Here is a 19,251-nt window from a genome sequence, read left to right on the forward strand (position 1 = left end):
TTGCAGAATTCTGTGGATATAGAATTTAGTACACACTGCTTTCGTCCTGTGAATGTCCTAAGCAGTTTTGGAAATATAAATATGGTCGTGATTCATCTATTCTTTGAATATGGCTAAATACCTTTCAGCTTTGGCAACTCATAACAAATTAAATATAAAAAGATATTAATGGTACTATTAATTTAATTCTTTAATCTCTTCTTGCTAAGAGTGAGAATAAATGCTTAATCAAAAGGAAAAAGTAAGTAGGAAAAAAAGCCTTTTTGATATTTAAATAAAAATTGCTTGCACCTCAGATTAGGTGTGGTTTCAAAAGCACAAGAAACCAAAAAAAAAAAAAAAGAGAGAGAATCTGGAATACATCAAAATTTAAAAAAAAAGCTTTTGTACTGTAAACAAGTGAAAAACCCTTAGAATGAGAGAAAATATTTGCAAATATAAGGAACTTGTATCCAGAATATAGAAAGAACTTAACAACTCAATGAAAAAATAAATAACCCAATTTTAAAATGGGCAAAGAACTTGAATAGACATTTCTCCAAATAAGATATATGAATGGCCAATAAGCACAGGAAAAGATACTCAACATTATTAGTCATCAGGGAAATGCAAATCAAAATCATGAGATACCACTTCATACCCACTATGATGACTATAAGAGGCAAAAACCAGTGTAAAGACACGGAGTGACTGGAATCTTCATACTTTGTATGCAAAACAGTGCGCAGCCACTTTTGAAAATAATTTGCCCAAAATGTCGACACAAAAACCTATACACAAATGTTCACAGCGTTATTCATAGTAACCAAAAAGTGGAATGACCCAAACGTCCATCAACTGATGAACAGATATATAAAATGTGGTAGGTGCACACACAAAATGGAAGATTTGACAATAAAAACAAATGAAAATGATCAACGAGCACATGAAAAGACGCTCAACTCATTAGTCATTAGGAAAATGTAAATCGAAACCACAATGCCACTTCACACACACTAGAGCGGTAATTTTTAAAAAAAAAGTAACAAGCGTTAGCAATGTTGAAGAGAAACTGGAGCCCTCGTGCATTGTCGGTGGGGATGTAAAATAGCACAGCAGCTATGGAAAACAGTGTAGCGGCTCCTCAATAAGTTAAATATAATTACCACAAGACCCAGCAATTCCACTCCTAGGTATATACCTGAGATAATTGAAAACAGGCGTTCTAACAAAAACTTGTGCACGAATGTTCATAGCAACAGTTACAATAACCAAAAAGTAGAAACTGCCGATACGTCCCTCAAGTTAATTAACCATGTGAGGTGATGGATGTGTTAATTACCTTGACCAGGGTTATCATTCCATAATTTGTATCGCATCAGCACATCCTACACTTTAAATATATACAATTATATTTATCAATTATTCCTCAAAGTTAGGAAAAAGGGTTTAAGTCTAGCAACTGATGAACAAAATGTGGTATATCCAAACAATGTAATATTATTCAACCATAAAAAGAAATAAAGTACTGATACATGCTATAACATGGGTGACTGTCGAAAACATTATGCTAAGTGAAAGCCAGACAAAAAAAAAGCCACATATTATATGAGTGCATTTATATGAAATATCCAGAATAGAGAAATCCAGAGACAGAAAGATTAGGGGTGGGGGAGGGGAAATGCGAAGGGACTGCTTAATGGATATGGAGTTTCCTTTAAGGGTGATGAAAAAGAAGTCTGGTGATGCTTGTACCACACTGTAAAAGGTAATAAATGCCACTGTACTGCATACTTTAAAATGGTTAAATTTTGTTGTATATTTTACATAATTTTTACACAACAACTTAGAAATATTGATACATGGTTCAACATGAATGATCCTTGAAAAATTATACAAAGTGAAAGAAGCCAGACACAAAAGTCCACATATTGTATGATTCTATTTACATAAAATGCCCAGAATAGGCAAATAGGAAGAAGGTGATTGCCTCAAGCTTGGAGGGCAGGGGGTACAGGGGAGGAATGAGTTCCAATCTGATGGGCTTCTTTTAGGGGGGCCAAAATGTTCCAAAACCAGATTGTGGTGATGGCTGAATAACCCTGTGAATATACCAAATAAACACTGAATTCTACGTCTTAAATTGGTGAGTCCTATGATATATGAATTATATCTCAATGTAGTTTAAAATGCTTAGATATAAACTCTGCAGCTTAAAAGTCAGCCTCTCTATGACATCCCCCTCATAATTATCTCAACCAATTTCTACTCCTTTACTTCTGTTAAATTCAGAACTATTACAGCGAAAGAGTTTACTTTGGTTACTCTGGAACCTAATTATGTTGAGAAGTTGGCTGAAGCTTAATAAATTCTATTACACACAGACTTCTGTCATTCCAGTACTTACTGTTGGAGTCAGATTTGCCCTCCTGTGAGCCCGACGCCCAAAGCTTAGAATGATTCGTTTGCTCCCTAACTTGTTTCCCTTCTCAAACTAGACTTTAAGCTGCAAAGCTGAGACCTTGACTTCCATTCCTTCTGGATCCCGCTGCAGAATGTAAAACCTCCAGAAAGCCTTTACTAGATGCCTGCCGAAAAGCGGCCTCTGACATGCCCGGCTTGGCCAAGTCAATTCAACAACATTCCGGAACAAAAACTATAGCTCCCGTGTTAAAAGGTGGAAAAACAGAATAGACAGGCATAATGCCAAAGGATTCCATCTAAAAGAAAAGGCAGGGTTCAAGGGCTAAGGAGAAGTAGAGGACAGCACTTACACAGCTCAAACTTCGTACTTGGTAGAGAGGTGTAGAGTCAGAACAGCCGCCCCCCCTCCCAAAAAAAAGGCTGAAAAATGCTAGATTAACGAGAAGGGAGGTCAACAGGAGGAGGAAGGGCACAGATGACGTAGGTTAACCATACGTTTTTCCAAAGCAACCCCATCAAAAATACTAAGATGATCAAGCCTTTGGCGTCAGCACTAATACAAGATATGCTGTGATGAAGCTCACTTGGAAGAAGTTCCCTTTTTACAAACGAAAAAGCCGAGCCGTGGCCAAGATATTCAACCACCAACGTTTGCTAAGCTCTCAGCTCCTGCCTTGAATCATTTCCACCGCCATCTTCTAAATAAGAACCCAGAACCCTTTCTAAAGGGCTTTCAGTAGCATCACCTCCGTGCCAGAGAGCCTAGGAAGGTTGTGTTTCCCAGGTTGCCCGGACGGCGGAAGAGGAGGAAGCCTCCACCTTGCTCCTCTCCACGCCTGCAAGATGCACTCATCCGGACGCCCTCTTCTTTCCCCTAACTCGACCCCCGCCCCGGTTTTCCATGGTCCGACGCAAGAGGGGCGCGAGGCCCGGTGCACGGGCCTCACCTGCACACGCCGCGGATGCAAGGCTCCAGCCAGATGCGGTAGGCGGTCTCGATGTGCTCCTGCGACACCTCCTCGGGCCGCACCGTCTCCGCCCAGCGCCAGGCCGCTTTCTCCAGCTGCAGCCGCGGGGCCATGGCCTTGGCCGGAGGAGCGCCTCCCGAGCCGGGCCGCCGCTGCTGCCTCCGCAGCCGCCCAAATGGACTCCGCCACCTGCCAGCGATGAGGACCAGGCGCTCCCTCAGCCAGCTGGCCAGTCAATCACCTGTGCGCGCCACTGCCGCCGCGCCCGCCCGCGCCCGACCCGCACGACCGGCCGCAAAGCGCCGCCGCCGACACCCGACACCGCACCCCCCCCCACTACCGCAGACGTTGAAGATGTACTCCCCACCGCGGTAGGCGCATGCGCGTTCCCAGCTGCCTTTGCGCCTCCCGCTCCTCAGGGCAGACGAGCGGAGGAAAGGGAAGCGGTCGTCCAGAGGCTGTCTTGCCACGTCCTCACCGGTGCTGCTGCGGAAGCAGTGTCTCAGCCCCAGACCAGGGTAGCGTCCTGCGTACCACTACTCTAACAAGCTGGCGTCTCGACACCAGGCTGCCTACTCTTGCCCTCTGGTACTTCTCCTTTAACCGTGAAGGAGTCACGCGAGAGGCTACTCAACGCACATATAGGTCCGCTGAACTACGGGGTGAGACCTGAAACCGAGTCACCAAAGAAACCAGACAAAGCTCTCTAAAGGAAGATTTAACTTGAGCCTGGACCGGTTCCGACTCCTTTCCCGAGCCCTCCTGACGTCACGCTACGTTCTGGGCTTTTCCTGAATTGGAACTGTACTACATGTCCCGGCATGCATTGCGGGGCCGTCACTCTGGATTAGAGGCACACTGGGATTTGTAGTCTTGGAGGTGGGGGCCTTGGTGTGCCGCGGATTGTGCAGAGGCGCACGCGGGTGCATGGTGGGGCGGGGTTTCTCTGGCCTGGAAGGTCGTCTTTGCAGCTGGCCGACCCACCTTACTGTTTTCTCTATATGATGATTTTCTGTTTCTTTCGTTAAGCTCTTCTCTAGCTCCCGGGTTTAAAAACAGTTCCTTTTTGCAACATCTGCCCCAGGATATAAAGAATAGCCTTATTAGACTGTTTTGAAAACTAAAGGGCATGACTTGAGTGAGGATTTTAAGGAGTTTACATTTGAATGAGAGCCCTATGGGGGATGATTTCTGACTCAACAGTTTACCAGCTAAGTAACCTTGGACTGGAAGTTAATGTGTGCTATTCATTAAACATCTTGAAAGTGTGATGAAAATAAGACGTGGCCCCTGCCATTGAGGGGAGGGGGAAGAGGTGAAGCAAGGTCCCCTTCCAGCCTTGAAAGGGTTGGAGTATTTGGAGAAGGCTTCCCAGAGGAGGTAACTGAAGGCTACCCTTAAAAGATGAGTAGAATTTAGCCAGGGTAGAAGATAGGCTCCATTCCAGAGAAACAGAACAGTGAGGAGCAAAGGCACAGAAGAGAGAAACTTCTTGGTGTGAAACCACTAATTCTGAGATTGAGAGAGGTGAGAGATAAGGCTTGAGAGGCAGGCCATGACTGCCTTTATCTGAGACTCATTGAAAAGTTTAAAGCTGGTGAATGATATGGAGATTTGCATTTTGTGTAACTTCCTCTGGATCAAGGTCAAACTATCCATGTAATACAAGCAGGAGATAATGAAAGCCTGAATTGGGGCAGTGTAATAGGCATGGAGTTGAAGGGACAAATTTGAAAGATATTTAGGGCATAGAACGGCTGCAAGTTGATGATGTTGATCTAATCAATATCGGTTCACTTTTCTGTTACTTGACTTTAAAGTTGGGTCATGGCCCTTCCCTAAGTGCTTACAGCTTTTTCTGTCATCCATTGCCTCACTTAGCACATGATAAAACTGAATATTATTAAGTTGGTGCTGTCACTGCTATCAGCAGGTTTTTTCTAACTTGGGTAATTAAATGAAGAGTTTCTACTGTTAAAAAGAAACAAACCCCAAATGGATTCACTTTTGGTAAGCCCCACCAAGACTTAATACAGGTATACCTCATTTTATTGTGCTTTGCTTTACTGCGCTTCACAGATGTATTTTTTACAAATTGAAGGCAAGACCCTCCACCCGCAAAAAGATTACAGCTCACTTTATTGCAGTGATCTGGAACCAAGACCTCAATAGCTCCCAGATATGCCTGTACCTAGCCTAATTGCAGTTTCAGGCTCTCCCAGAATTGAATATTATTTATTTATTTTTTAAATTAAAGTCGTTGGGGTGACTGGTTAATAAAATCATATAGATTTCAAATGTATAATTCAATAATACATTATATGTATATTCCATTGTGTGTTCACCACCCAAAGTTAAATTTCCTTCCATCACCATATATTTGACCCCCTTAACTCTTATCTACCTCCTCCCACCCTCCTTCCCTCTGGTAACTAATCTACTGTCCCAAGAGTCTGTTTGTTTGTCATGTTTGTTTGTTGCTTTCAGTTTTATATCCCATATAAGAGTGAGAGCATATGGTTCTTTTTCTGTCTGACTTACTTAATATGAAAATCTCAAGATCCAGGAATGGAATTTTAAACCAATCAGCCTGGAATACCCTAGTCAACCCTAGTGAGGGAATCTACCTGAAGATCCCTTGCCTTTCCTAAGGAAAGGTGACCTTGCCTGAAATAACTTTTAACTTCCTTGTCCCACCTTCTCTGCCTATGCAAGCACATCTCATTTTATTGTGCTTCAGAGACGTTGCATTTTCTTACAAATTTAAGGCAAGACTCTCCACTAACAAAAAGATGATTCGCTTTATTGTGATACTTTATTGCAGTGGTCTGGAACCGAAACTGCACTATCTCTGAGGGATGCCTGTAAAACCTTCCATCTTGTACAACTACTCAGAGCTCCCTTCTATTTGCTAGATGAGACGCAGCTCAACTCATGAGTAATTTAATAGTGTCAATTAGATCTTTAAATTTACTCAATTGTATTTTAACACTACCAAGTGAGACAAACTACAGAAGAAGGTGTAGGTTTAGAAGGGAGACGATGATTTCAATTTTTAATGCATTTCAGGTCCATCAGGGACATCCATGTGAGGACACCAGAAGCCAGAGCTGGCTAATTGGCTTACTGAATTTTGGTGGATATATTATTTCTGCATCATGAATTTTTCAATCTCTACTGGATCATTCTCATCAGCATTCAAATATGCTGTAATTTCTCCTAAACTTAACGAACCCTCTCTTGACTCCCACATCCCCCTCCAGCCACTGCCCCATTTCTCTGCTCCCCTTTATAGGAAAAGTCCCGGAGTTGTCTATACTCTTCTCCAGTTCTCCTCCTAGTTTCCCTTAAATCCATTCCAGATCAAGATCTTATCTCTGTCAACCCTGAAACTATTCACAAGAAGGTTACCAGTGGCCTCCACGTTGCTAAATCCAGCGGTAAGCTCACACTATTTTACTTGACCTATACACAAGATTGGACCCAGTTATTCACTCTCTCTTCTTGGAAACACTTCATTTGCAGGACACCACATTCTCCTGGTTTTCTATCACTCACTGGCCGTTCCCTTTTGTTATCCTTTTGCTGGTTCTTTCTCACCTCTCTAATCTGTAAACCTGAGTGGCCTAGTGTTGTCCTTGGATCTCTTCTCTACATTTACTCCCTGGGTGATCTGATCTCCTCCCATAGTTTTAAATACCGGCTGTGTGTTGATGACTCCCAAATTCATATCTCCAGACCTGACCTCGCTCCTAAAATGCCAGACTTGTATATGCTTATTTGGCATCTCCATGTGCAATGGCTATTTCACACTTTACAGGCCCAAAACATATCCTTATTCTACTTTCACCCCCAATTGCAGCCAGATATCTTTCTGTAATCTTTCCCACCTCAGCAGATGGCAACTCCATCCTTCTAGAAATCTTGGACACAACTTTATCTTTCTCTTACATTCCCATCCTTCTACAAATCCTGTCAATTGTGCCTTTAAAATATATACAGAATGTCCCTTTTGCTTCGTTGCCTCCGAGAGAGCAAGGCGGGTCATCAACTGTACTGGAGCCATCCAAGAATATTTGGCCAGGGGTCTCGTTCTTGCCACATCTGTTCAAACCCACGCTGTCTGATCTGGAAATAGAGCCTCAATATGTGCCGCCAGTGTTTCGATCAGTATGCGAAGATACAGGCTTCATTAAGTTGGACTGAGTGAACTTCCATAAATGAGTCTTTCCAGACGTTTACCTTACTGCAGAAACAATACTAGCTCTTTGTATATAAAATAAAAACTCCCAAGTGGTCTCCCTGCTTTCACCCTTGTTTCTTGAAGAGAAAACAAAACCACAGATCCAAAATGGCATCACTCATGCTAAAGCCCATGATACCAAATCTAGATTTAATACAAGATTTAATTGTATTTTCAACCTCTCCCAGAAACAATCTCAATCAACTGGTCTAGAATTTTCTGGTCAACACCAATGAGGTAATCTGTCACCTGTGCCCTCTCCATTCCTCCCCGCCACCCCACATACACACCTTAGAGGCAATCTGCATGATAAAAACCCTTCCCATTCACATCCTCCTCCAAAAAAAGATGTCTCCAACCAAAAATAATTCTTTTCTTTTGTTAATAGCTCCCTTGACCCACCCTTCTTCCTATAAAAGCCTTCCATTTTGTAGGACCTCTGGGAGCTGCTTTCTAGTTGCTAGATCAGATGCTACCTGATTCATGAATTGCTTAAGAAAGCCAATTAGATCTTCAAGTTTTCTCAGCTGAATTTTGCGGGGTTTTTTCATTTTTTAAAAATTTTATTGTTTTTTATGGTGACATCGATTAACAAAATCCAGTAAGTTTCTTTTTCTTTTTTTTAGAGTCAAAAGGAAAGTTTATTAGAAAAGGGATAACACTCCATAGAGTGAGAGGGACAGTGAGAGACAGTAAAGGCAATGAGAGAGCCAATAAGTTTCAAGTGTACAATTCAACAGTAAGGCATGTGTGTGTGTGTGTGTGTATATATATATATATGTGTATATATATATATATATACATATATATATATTGTGTTGTGTGTTCACTGCCCATAGTTAGATTTCTTCTGTCACCACATATTTGACCCCTTTCATCCCATCTACCTCCCGCTCCCCCCCCCCCCAATTTTTTTTTTTTAACACCCTTTATAGGTGTCATAGATGAACATTCTTCTGCTCACTGATCTCCCAGAACTTCCCATCTCATTCAGAATAAGTGACAAAGGCCCTCCTCTCTATACCTTACCACCTAGACATCATTTCCTGCTGCTCCAACAATACTGCCTTCTTCCTTCCTGTCCCATAACTATCCAAGCAGCCTCCAGCCTCAGGGCGTTTGCATCTGCTGTTTCCTCTGCCTGGAACATTTACAAGTGCACAGCCACATGGCTTGCTCCTTCACCTAATAAGTTTCTCAAACAAGGTGAGGGCCCTAGAAGGAAGAAACATCTATTAGATATAAGGAGGATCAGAAGAATCGAGTATCTCAGAAGTTTAGGGAGGGAAGTTTCAAGAAGATGGAAATGGTCAGCAATGTTAAACGCCTCATTTTCTTTCTCATCTCTTGATTCCCTTCACAGCAAAATTATTGAAAACAGTATCTACCTCCAGTACTGTCCCATAGAAATATATTATGAGCCACATATGTAATTTTAAATTTTCTAGTAGCCACATTTTAATAAGTGAAAACAGGTGAAATTAATTTTAATATATTTAACTCAATATATCCAAAATGTTTATACATTTCTACATGAAATCAATATTTTTAATATATTAATGAGATTGTTCTTTTTTGCACCCTATGTTTTAGAAATCTGTTGTGCATTTAACACTTACAGCTCATCTCTACTCAAACTCACTACATTCAAGAGCTCAATAGCCACACATGGCGAGTGGCTACCATAGTGGACAGCACAGGTCTATACTCTGTTGACTTCCTCTTCGACCAACTCCAATCTAGCCTATGACCTTATCATTCCTCTATAGCTGCTTTTATCAAGGTTTCCATGACTTCCACATTACCAAAATCAGCGGTCTCTCTCTGTTCTCAGCTCTCCGCAATCACCAGCACAGATGGCCATCTTGCCATCTTGAAGTGTCCTTCCCCCTGTTTCTGGGCAGTGTCCTCTCCTGGTGTTCCACTTCCCTCAATGTCTGCATCTTCTCAGTCTCTTTGCCACCTCCTCCTCTTCTATTGGTTTTGCTGGTGTAAAATTCTGGTGTAAAGGGAAAACTCATTCCTGTGTGTGTCATCTCTATCCTCAGTACTCCACTCCAACACCACTTCTGACACCAGATCTGTGGGTTTTCCATATATCAAGCAATTCTGATACCAGTTGGGTGTCCTACGATTCAAGTCAATTCTGACACTATTTACCTAGAGATAGCATTAGATCACACAGGTTATGGGTTCCGTCCTACAAGACTCTACACACACACACACACACACACACACACACACACACCCTTCAGACATCAGTTGAAAGTCCAAGTTCTCACTCATGCTTCTGACAAATTGACTATATACTGGAGGTTTCCATATCCAGTACTGAACCCCCCTTGGGTTCAATTAATTTGCTAAAGTGGCTCAGAGAACACAGGAAAACATTTTAATTATGGATTAGTTTATTATAAAAGGATGTCACTCAGGAACAGCCCATGGAAGAAATGTATTGGGCAAGACATGTGAGAAGGGCTTCCATACCATCTCTGGGGATGTCACCCATCTAGCACCTCCGCTGTTTATTAACTAGGAAGCTCTCTGAACCCCATCTTTTTGGGGTTTTTATGGAGGCTTGATTATATAAGCATACTTGATTAAATCATTGGCCACTGGTAATTGAACTCAATTTCCAGCCCCTCAATTTCCCTTCCCCAGAGGTGGGGCTCAAGATTGAAAGTCAAGATCAAAAGTCAAAATTGAAAGTTCCAGCCCTCTAATCATGATTAGTTCCCCTGGAAACCAGCCCCTATCCTTAGGTAACCTAGGGGCTTTCCTACAGTCACCTCATTAACATAAACTCTGGTGTGATTAAAAGGAGTTCCAGCTTTTGTCCTGGGCTCTCTTCTATACCAGTCAATAAAAAAGAAAGAAGCGTAAACATAAATCAGATCACATCACTCCATTTTGCATCCTTTTGCACTTTAAATAAAATCAATTCCTTTTCATGACCCATAAGGCTGCAGTAGGCAGAATAATGTCCCCACATACACAAAGATACTGCTATAGATGGAATATTTTTGCCCCCTAAAGTTGATGTGTTAAATCCTAATGCCCAATGTGATAGTATTTGGAGGTCAGACATTTGAGAGGTGAGTAGGTCATTAAGGTGCAGCCTTCGTTAATGGGATTAGTGCCCATAATTATAAAAGAGACTTCAGAGAGCTCCCTAGTCCCTTCTGCCATGTGAGGACATAGTGAGAAGACAGGCATCTGTGAACCAGGAAGGGAGTTCTCACCAGATATCAAATCTGCCAGTGCCTTGATCTTGAACTTCCCAGCCTCCAAAACTGTGAGAAATAAAATTCTGCTGTTTATAAGCCACCCAGTCTATGGTATTTTTGTTACAGCAGCCCAAACAGAACAAGATAGATGTCCATGTCTGAATTCCCAAAACCTGTGACTATGTTACCTTATGTGGCAAAAGGGATGAGATTAGGTTAAAGATCTTGAAATGCAGAAATTATATTGGATTACCTGAATGGGTCCAATGTGATTACAAGGGTCTTCATAAGACGGGGGGGGGGGGGGGGAAGCGCAAGGGGGGCAGGGGCAGAAAGGTCAAAGAAGATAATAAACTGCTGACTTTGAATGGGGAAGGAGCCAAAGAATGCAAGCAGCTTTTAAAAGCTGGAAAAGGCAAAGAAACGAATTCTTAGAGCCCCCAAAAGGAATGCAGCCCTGCCAACACCTTGGTTTTAGCTTACACCCATTTCACCCAGTTCTGACCTCCAGAATTAGAAATTGTTTCAAGCCACTAAGTCTGTGGTAATTTGTTATAGCAATAATAACAAACTAATACAAGGGCCCTCCATGATCCTAATTCCAACCTCATATTATTGTTGTCACCTCATTCACTGTGCTTGAGTCACTACATCCAAGTAATTTCCTACTTCAGGGCCTTTGCAATTGTTATTCCCTCTGCTAGAATGCTCTCTCCCAGCTCTTAAGATGTCCGGCCCCTTCGGATCTCAGCTCAAGTGTCACCTCCACGGAGAAGGTCTCCCTGATCATCCTATCAGGAGTGGATACCCCTCGCAGAGCCCCACAATCACATCTCCGTTTATTGCTCTTCTAAATGATTGCGTTCATTCCTAACCTAAACCCATTTCCTTATCATAAAATTGGTTCCCTGTTTTTTTTTTCTGTTATCTGGGGAGACCCATAGGCACCAATAAGTGTCTGTATGTCTGGTATGTGAATCCCAACCTTGAAGAAGTATCCACAACAGGCATTTCTGTTTTCCCTGTGACTCGGTAATGGCTTCAACATAGTCTATCTACCAGATTCATCCTGTGCTAGCTCTTTAGGCTGTTTACCCCTTTTCTAAAATGTCACCTGATGGCAGATTTGACAATGCTTTAGCATATGCTGTTTTAGGAATACCTCTCTCCCTTGATCATTTCATCGATGAGTTTGTGCCCAAATGTCCATTTGTTTGGGGGAACCCATCTAGCTGATATTTTGTCAATTAACCAATTTTTAATGTTATTCTTCTAGTTGATGTATCTACTTCCTAATTGTATTTTTCTTCTTGAGTTTTATCTTTCTGCATGCTGAGTCATGGTCTCCTGATATGTAAAATTGTCATATATGATGATGTATATTCTCCTATATTGGCTGTTTATTAGACAATGATTTATTTTCCACTTTAGGTACCAAATTATCAGAACATTGGCTACTGCCCATAGATCAGAATTCAAGATAATTTCAGCATATCCTTTTTGCAAGTTATAACTAATTGGCAATTGTACTGATTTTAAGTCACCATAGTAGGCTGTCTTGTCTGGACTTCCACCTGCCAGAGTTTGCTGTGTGGTTGAATTTAGGTTTGCTGCTTTCCACCTGATCCCTTCTAGTATGAGTGAGACACTCTCATCCTTGAGCCACGCACATCAGCAGTGCCCCAGTGCCAACCTGGACCAGGAGGAAGTTTGCCGTCTCCACCGTAGTAGTTGAAGTCTTCCTTGCTCTTTCTTCTCATGCATCAATTACTGCCAAGGCTAAAACATGTTTCCCTTAATACCATTTCTATTTCAGGTGAGTAGGACTTTCTGCTAACCTCTTTATTTGGTCAGGGTTACTGGGTCTAGCTCATACTGGGATAAGTAACTTGGTTCTTATTTGGGGGCTACCAACAGTCTCTGCATCTTGTAATACAAGCAACATAACCAGTTTTTCTCTTGGGCTAGTTTTCTGTATCAGAAAATGTCCCAAGGCAGAAATAGTACTACGCCTGATTTTCAAAGTCTATCTCAGAGTGACCAATCAACATGTCCATCAGTCACTGAAATCTCTTTTCTTTAGTAGTATAGGTGCTCAGAATAATGAGGTCCTACTGCCCTCTTTAGTCCATCCAAGGATGTCTGTTGTCTGATGCAAAGTCTTGGCCTTTGTTCCTTAGTCATTTGAAATATCGTAAAAGAATGTCTAGCATGGAATCTGTTTTCTCCAGTAGTCAAATAATACTATGAATTTTAGGGGATTTTTTTTTTTAAATGCTAAGCTGTGTCCTTTATCTGTTCATTAATTGATTCTGGTATTGTGCTCCTGCTAATGACCAAATTTTACCTAAAATGGTAACTAAGATGCTCCCTATTATAATTTTATAGTGGGCAAATGTCCATCCTTTTAATTCTAAACATTTTATGATTTTATTTGTTCAAATTATTGTATGCTTTCTATCTGTTCCTCTAATTATGACATCATGTATATAATAATGGGTAAGGGAATTTAACATTCTCAAATCCTTGTAAGCACTAGGCTATCTGCACATTCCTGGAATAGTTTCTGAAATGTCTATTGTTTATCTTGCCAAGTAAATGCAAATTGGGTTTAGCAATCTGGTGATCAAGAGATATTGGCATTACCAAAAGAGATTATTTTCTTAGATATGTAGAGATCTTTTCTGGGATTTCTAATGTGTTAGATAAGCACTCACTATACTTTTTGTACATCCTGTTTTATTTTGTACATTATATCTTACTTTTATTTCTGTTTCTGTTGTCAATTTTCATTTTCCTTCTTGGCCACTCTAACGAGTTCGAGAGGCTTAGGTCCACCAAATTATGCCTTCTTTTTCTAATTCAGTGAAAATGACTGTGATCTCATTATTTCATTCTTGAATTTTGTCTTGTGGGATATTAACAACCTTTGCCAATATATGGACAAAGAGGTAAAAGAACCGTCTCCCCACATGACTCAATATAAAAATCATTGCTTAACACGTTGTCATGCTAAGAGCATGGATTTGGAAGTCAGATTCCCAGTTCACATTCTGACTCTGTCCCTTTTGGCTGTGGATTGAACCTTAACACCATACTTGGTCTATGTGAGGCCTAAGCCATCTTTACCAGAAGGGGGCGCTCTCTCAGGTTGCTGGGTAAAAGCTATCAAGGTGGGTTCTCCCAAGCCTTCTCAGCTTCCGGCGTCCTTCTCCTGCCTGGATCGCTCTTGACTCTCTGGTCACCTGGCTAGGTCCTTTCCAGACTTCAGATTTCAGCCCAGACAGATATTCCTCTGGGAGGTAGACCGCTTCTCCACTTCCTTCTTATAGTTAACATCTCTGTGCCTCAACTTCTTCATCTGCAAAATGGGGATGACAATAATGCCTACTCCATGGCACTATTGAAAAGTAAATAAGCTGACGCATGAAAACAGTCCCTTGCAAATAGACAGCATTCGATAAATTAATCATGATTAACTTATCATTAATATTTTTGTTAACAATTGTTTATTCATTTTATAAATACTTGTTAGTTTATTATTCTCTGGCTTCTCTGCTCCTGAGAAGGCTGGATTCCCCTCTCTGTTCCCATACCTCTGGCTCTTGTAAAGCTAAATTGTACTTTTGTTTTGCTTGGCTGCTAGGCTCTGAACTTCTTAAAGGTAATGTGTCCTTTACTCCAGCTCCTAGTGCAGGACCAGGCACTTTAGGACTTAAGGTCAAAGTGGGATAATAGAATAGGAAGAAAATGGGGTCCAGAGCCTTACTGAAATGAACAGTCCTAGCTCTGTCTCCCATTTCTGGGGCTACTTTGAACAAGGCCCCTAATGTTTCTGGCCTCTGGCTTCCTCTCTAGAAAAAGAGATGGTTAGACCTGTCTCACGGAGTTTCTGGAGTGAAGATATTCAAAGCACCCAGCTTGGAATTGGCATCAATGAATAGTTATTTACTAGCAGCTTAACAAATCATAAGTTGCATGAAAGAATGTGAGAAATGAGATGCGACATCCTAGATGCAGAAGCATTAGCCCATATCTAAGGCTCAAAGAAAGTCTGAGGGGAAAGTGCCCTAGAGATGATCCAGTCTTGTTGACCCATTGTACAGAATAAAAAGGGCACATTAGTTTGGTGGGGCAACTGTTCTTCTCTACAGTTACCCGAACATGTAGCGAAGAGACTGAAGCCTCAGTCCCTAGATACTGAGCACTTGGCTTCTTGGAGAGCTGCCACCATCCTTGGCTTCTAAGCTAAGGGACATCCTGCAGTCTCCCAGGGGCTGTTTCCAGGATGCTTAGCAAGGTTCCTTATTAGCTTTGACTCCCCTCTAGGGGACGTTTTTCTCTAGAACCATGGGTACCAGCTGAATTCCCCACAGGAAGGGTTAGGGTACTCTCCAAGCCCCTTAATCCTTTCCTCTTCTCTTTCTGTGCTCACTCCCATGGCACTATCACCCCATCTTGTGGCTTTATATACCATCTGTATGTTGACTATTTCTAACATTTTATATGCCCAGTCCACACTTCTCCCCTGAACTCCAGACTTGGAGATCCAACCACCTCTTGTCATCTCCACTGGAATGTCTAACAGGCATCTCAGTCTGAATGTACCCAAAACTGAACTCCTGATCATCCTACTCCTGCCCCACAGATCTCCCCATCCCAGTTATGATGGCAACTCCATCTTTCCAGATGCTCAGGACGAAACCGGGGCACCATCCTTAACTCATTTCTTTTCTTCATCCCGCCAAGTCCAATCTGTCAATGAATCCTATTGGCTGTACCTTCAAAATATGTTTACTTCCTGCTATCTCGGTCCAGGCCACCATCATTTCTAGACTTACTCACAGTCTCCTGTCTGGTCCTACAGCATCTAGCCTTGCTCGGTGATTCTCATCTCATCAGAGAAAAAGCCAAAGTCCTTACAATGACCTCGAGGGCCCTACACGATCTGACTCATTTCCTATCACTCTCCCGTTGCCGCGTTCACTCCACACTGGTGTTGCCTGTGCCAGGCACACTCCTGCTGCAGGGCCTCTGCCCTCGCTATTCTCTCTGCCTAGCATGTTCTTCCTTTAAATAATGGCATGGCTGGTTCCTTCACGTCTTTCAGATAATTATTCAAAAGACCCATCTTCCCGAGGCCTTTTCAGTCTGTCCTGTCAAAATTTCAACATCTCTCCGACATTTCATATCTACCAGCCTTGCTTTGTCTTTTTCTTCTTAATATTTATCACTATTCGATACACCATACATTTTACTCATTTATCCTCCACTGGAATGTAAGTTCCATATGGGTAGAGCTTTTGTTTATTTTGCTCCCTGAAGTATCTCCAATACCAAAAACAGAGGTTAGTGATATTTAAAAAATTTACATCCTACTTTTAATCTTCCCAATAACCCAATAAGATACTTTAGTATTGTCCCCATTTTATAGATAAGAAAACCAAGGCAAAGAGGTCACTTGCCCATGGGTCACATAGCTAGGAAATGGGACCTGGGGTATACTCTACTCCACCCCTTACCTTACTAACCTTTTTTATTATCATTATTTGTGCTCAGGTTTCTCTCGATTTAAATGAGGCTCATAAGAGTGTCCTCTTTGTAAGGTCACTGTGATGATTAGGTGTTATAAAGCATGTGACAAGCTGAAACCCAGTGCCTGGAATACTGCAAACACTTAAGAAGTGGTCGCTAGAAATATGAAAGAGTCTACGAGGAGTTTGTTCTTGGTTCACGAAAGGTAGGGACATTTCAGGCACAGAGCCCAGTCAAGGGGCTGGGAAGATACTATTACTGTTAACATGGCTGTCATTCCCCTCTGTTTTTCTGTGTAGCATGTTTTAGCCACACCAGCCTGTACCCAGAATGAGTCCAGGTTGTGACTGTGTCATGTACTGGGTACTCTGCTTGGGATGCATTTAGGACATTTTTCTCTATGGAAATTCGTATGTATCCTTCAGGGCCCAACTCAGAAATGCTCTCCTCAGGAAAGACTTTCCTGACTGCCCCAGGCACCCCCTGTTCTTCTTATAGTTAAAACCACTATTTATTTAATGATTATCTTTTTGTTTATTTATTTGTTTAATCTGAAGCCCCTACCAGGCTATGAACTCCCCAAGGGCCAGGTGTTGTGGGACCTGAAGTATAGACAATTTGAGGGCCCTCTTTAAAAATATGAAATTAGAAACACCAAACCAGGCTCAAAAGTGAATATTTATTTAGAATGAGAAAGAAAAATCACAACTTTTAAAGTTTAAAAAACTGAAAAATACCACAAAAAATAGAAATAAAAAATAATAACAAATCATTACTAATCAGCTACTTAACACTCTTCTGTAATACTTTTTTCTTACATTTCTGGCTGCACACTCTTTTATCACTTATGTGACAACACTGGATGATATTTTCCACAACAGGACTAGGAAGATAATTCAGTCTTTCCTCTAGCATAATTGACCAAAATTAGTTTTTTTTAATTAGTAATCATTTAGATTTTTTTCCTTCACCTTTGCAATTCATTATTGGTAAAGTTATTTATACTCTTAAGGATTTGTTGTTGTCAAACTTGGGGTAACCTCTGTCCCACCTCTTACATATGTGAGCAGTAAGATTTGGAAAGGTTTTCCACAGACTAGCTTCTGGCTTCATACATTTCAAACCTATTTCTCTTCCAATACTCGCACACCACCAGGGCTAGGCATAATGATGATTCTCCACCTTCATATCACAACTGGGGAAGACAGCACGGTGGGCATTAGGAAGCCATTCTGGGGTGTCTAGAAATAATAAAACTACACCCAGAAGGAGCTAGGACGTCATAAGTATATACCCCCCAAACCCAAACCAATGACCCCTTATTCAAATTCCATAAATGCCTGTAGCCATCTGACATGAAGAGAGGTGTGATGGAAGAGATAGGGTGGTTTGAACTGACTGATTAAAATATCTCACCTTTGCAAATTTTATGAAAATATGTAATCCAATGCAAACAAAGTATCCTAAAGCTTAAGCATTACGAGCTTCATGGTTCATCCATGCCTAAGGCAGACTTGAGTCTTCTCAAAGTCCCCCAAGGCCTAGCCTTGGACATCACACACGATAGGATGCCAAGGTTGCATCGAAAGTCAGTTTAGAAGGGAGAGCCATTAGAGAGCACTGGGACTCTTCCCATAGAGACCTGGGACTCTGAGGTGTCTCAAAAGCTACTACTGGGGACTTTTTAAACTCTATTTAAATAATAGTGATGACATTAAGAGCCGTCATCCCCCCCAACATACATTGGGCGCTTAGTTATGTGACAGATATTGTTCTAAGTACCCGACTTGTATCGAGTTTTTTTTAACCCCGACGACATGCCTACAAAGTTGGAATTATCATTATCCTATTTTTTAGATGAGGAAACTGAGACTTGAAAGTTTCAGTTTTATATATTAAGGTTCCATGTAAGATACCTTTTGAAAAAAATTGTCCTATTAATAAGTTTTTTAAAAGCCTAAAATGGTTCAAGCCCTTTCTTTTACGCACAGGAGAGTGAAACCCAGAAAAAGGGTTTTGCTCAATGCCACACATTTATTCTTATTTCTTGGATGTCAGTTCTGTGCGAGGCACTGTGCTATGACTTCGAGGTTCAGAGACCGACAAGATATTCATAGAACTCAATTTCAGTGGGAGTCAATAGACAATATATATAACAAGATATAAGTAAGCAAAATAATTCCAGCGATTGCTGATATAATAAATTTGGAGAGATGTGATTGAGTGACAAGCAAGAAGAGTGATAATTCAGATTGAGAGGTGCTCAGGGAAGTGTGTCAAAGGAGGTGACATGTGAGCTAAGACCTGAATGACCCGAAGCAGCCAGCTATAGAACACTCTGAGAAAAGAGCACTCCAGGTGGAGGCAACTGTGAGTGCAAAGGCCCTGAGGCAGGAATACTTGGTTTGTAATAGAGCTGACTGCAGGTCTGGTGCTCCTTCGCCACTTGGTGCCTCTCTAGTCACTTAAAGAGGTCCCTTTGGTGTCCTGGGCCTCCCTTAAGCTCAGTCCCTAAGGTACCGACTTATCTGGGAAGACAGTAGCATTTGGGGACTGTTAGTCCCCCTCCCAGAAGCCCCATGGCTGAACCGGATCTGAGTTTCCTGGTTCCTGTCTGGCAGGGGATGAGCAGACATCCTCCCTGCTTTCTCTCCTCAGGCTCCAGTCCCAGCCCCAAATCTCCATGACAACCCTAGACACAATCCTGATCTGAAGGAGGATCTGGAACTGGGAGCAGAAAGATCACTGTGGAGAGACCAGAGGAGCTTACTGACTTGCTTCCCCTTGCTCCTTGGATCTTGCCGGCTCCTCAGCTAGCTTGGCCAGGCCCCTACACCCCAGTCTCCCGAAAGACCCCAAACTGAAGATTCTGCAG

General features: G+C 41.9%; 1 protein-coding gene and 1 pseudogene across 4 annotated transcripts in view; one reads left to right on the top strand and one right to left on the bottom strand.

The window, feature by feature from the left end:
* USP48 (ubiquitin specific peptidase 48) overlaps positions 1 to 4,149 on the bottom strand; it is a 65,709-nt gene extending 61,560 nt beyond the window's left edge. For 2 of the 4 annotated variants that reach the window (XM_039854697.1, XM_039854698.1), the window contains exon 1: positions 3,351 to 3,678. In XM_039854697.1, coding sequence (XP_039710631.1) covers positions 3,351 to 3,484 — 134 coding nt within the window. In that variant the 5' untranslated portion in view covers positions 3,485 to 3,678. Of the gene's footprint in view, positions 1 to 3,350; positions 3,679 to 3,738 lie in introns of those variants that run through there. The other 2 variants (XM_039854696.1, XM_039854695.1) reach the window with 2 other exon arrangements.
* Positions 4,150 to 7,142: 2,993 nt separating this feature from the next.
* LOC120595975 (40S ribosomal protein S29-like) lies at positions 7,143 to 7,671 on the top strand (annotated as a pseudogene).
* The last annotated feature ends 11,580 nt before the right edge of the window (positions 7,672 to 19,251 follow it).

This window comes from Pteropus medius, unplaced genomic scaffold, assembly GCF_902729225.1.
Source record: "Pteropus medius unplaced genomic scaffold, Ma_sr-lr_union100, whole genome shotgun sequence".
NCBI lineage: Eukaryota > Metazoa > Chordata > Mammalia > Chiroptera > Pteropodidae > Pteropus > Pteropus medius.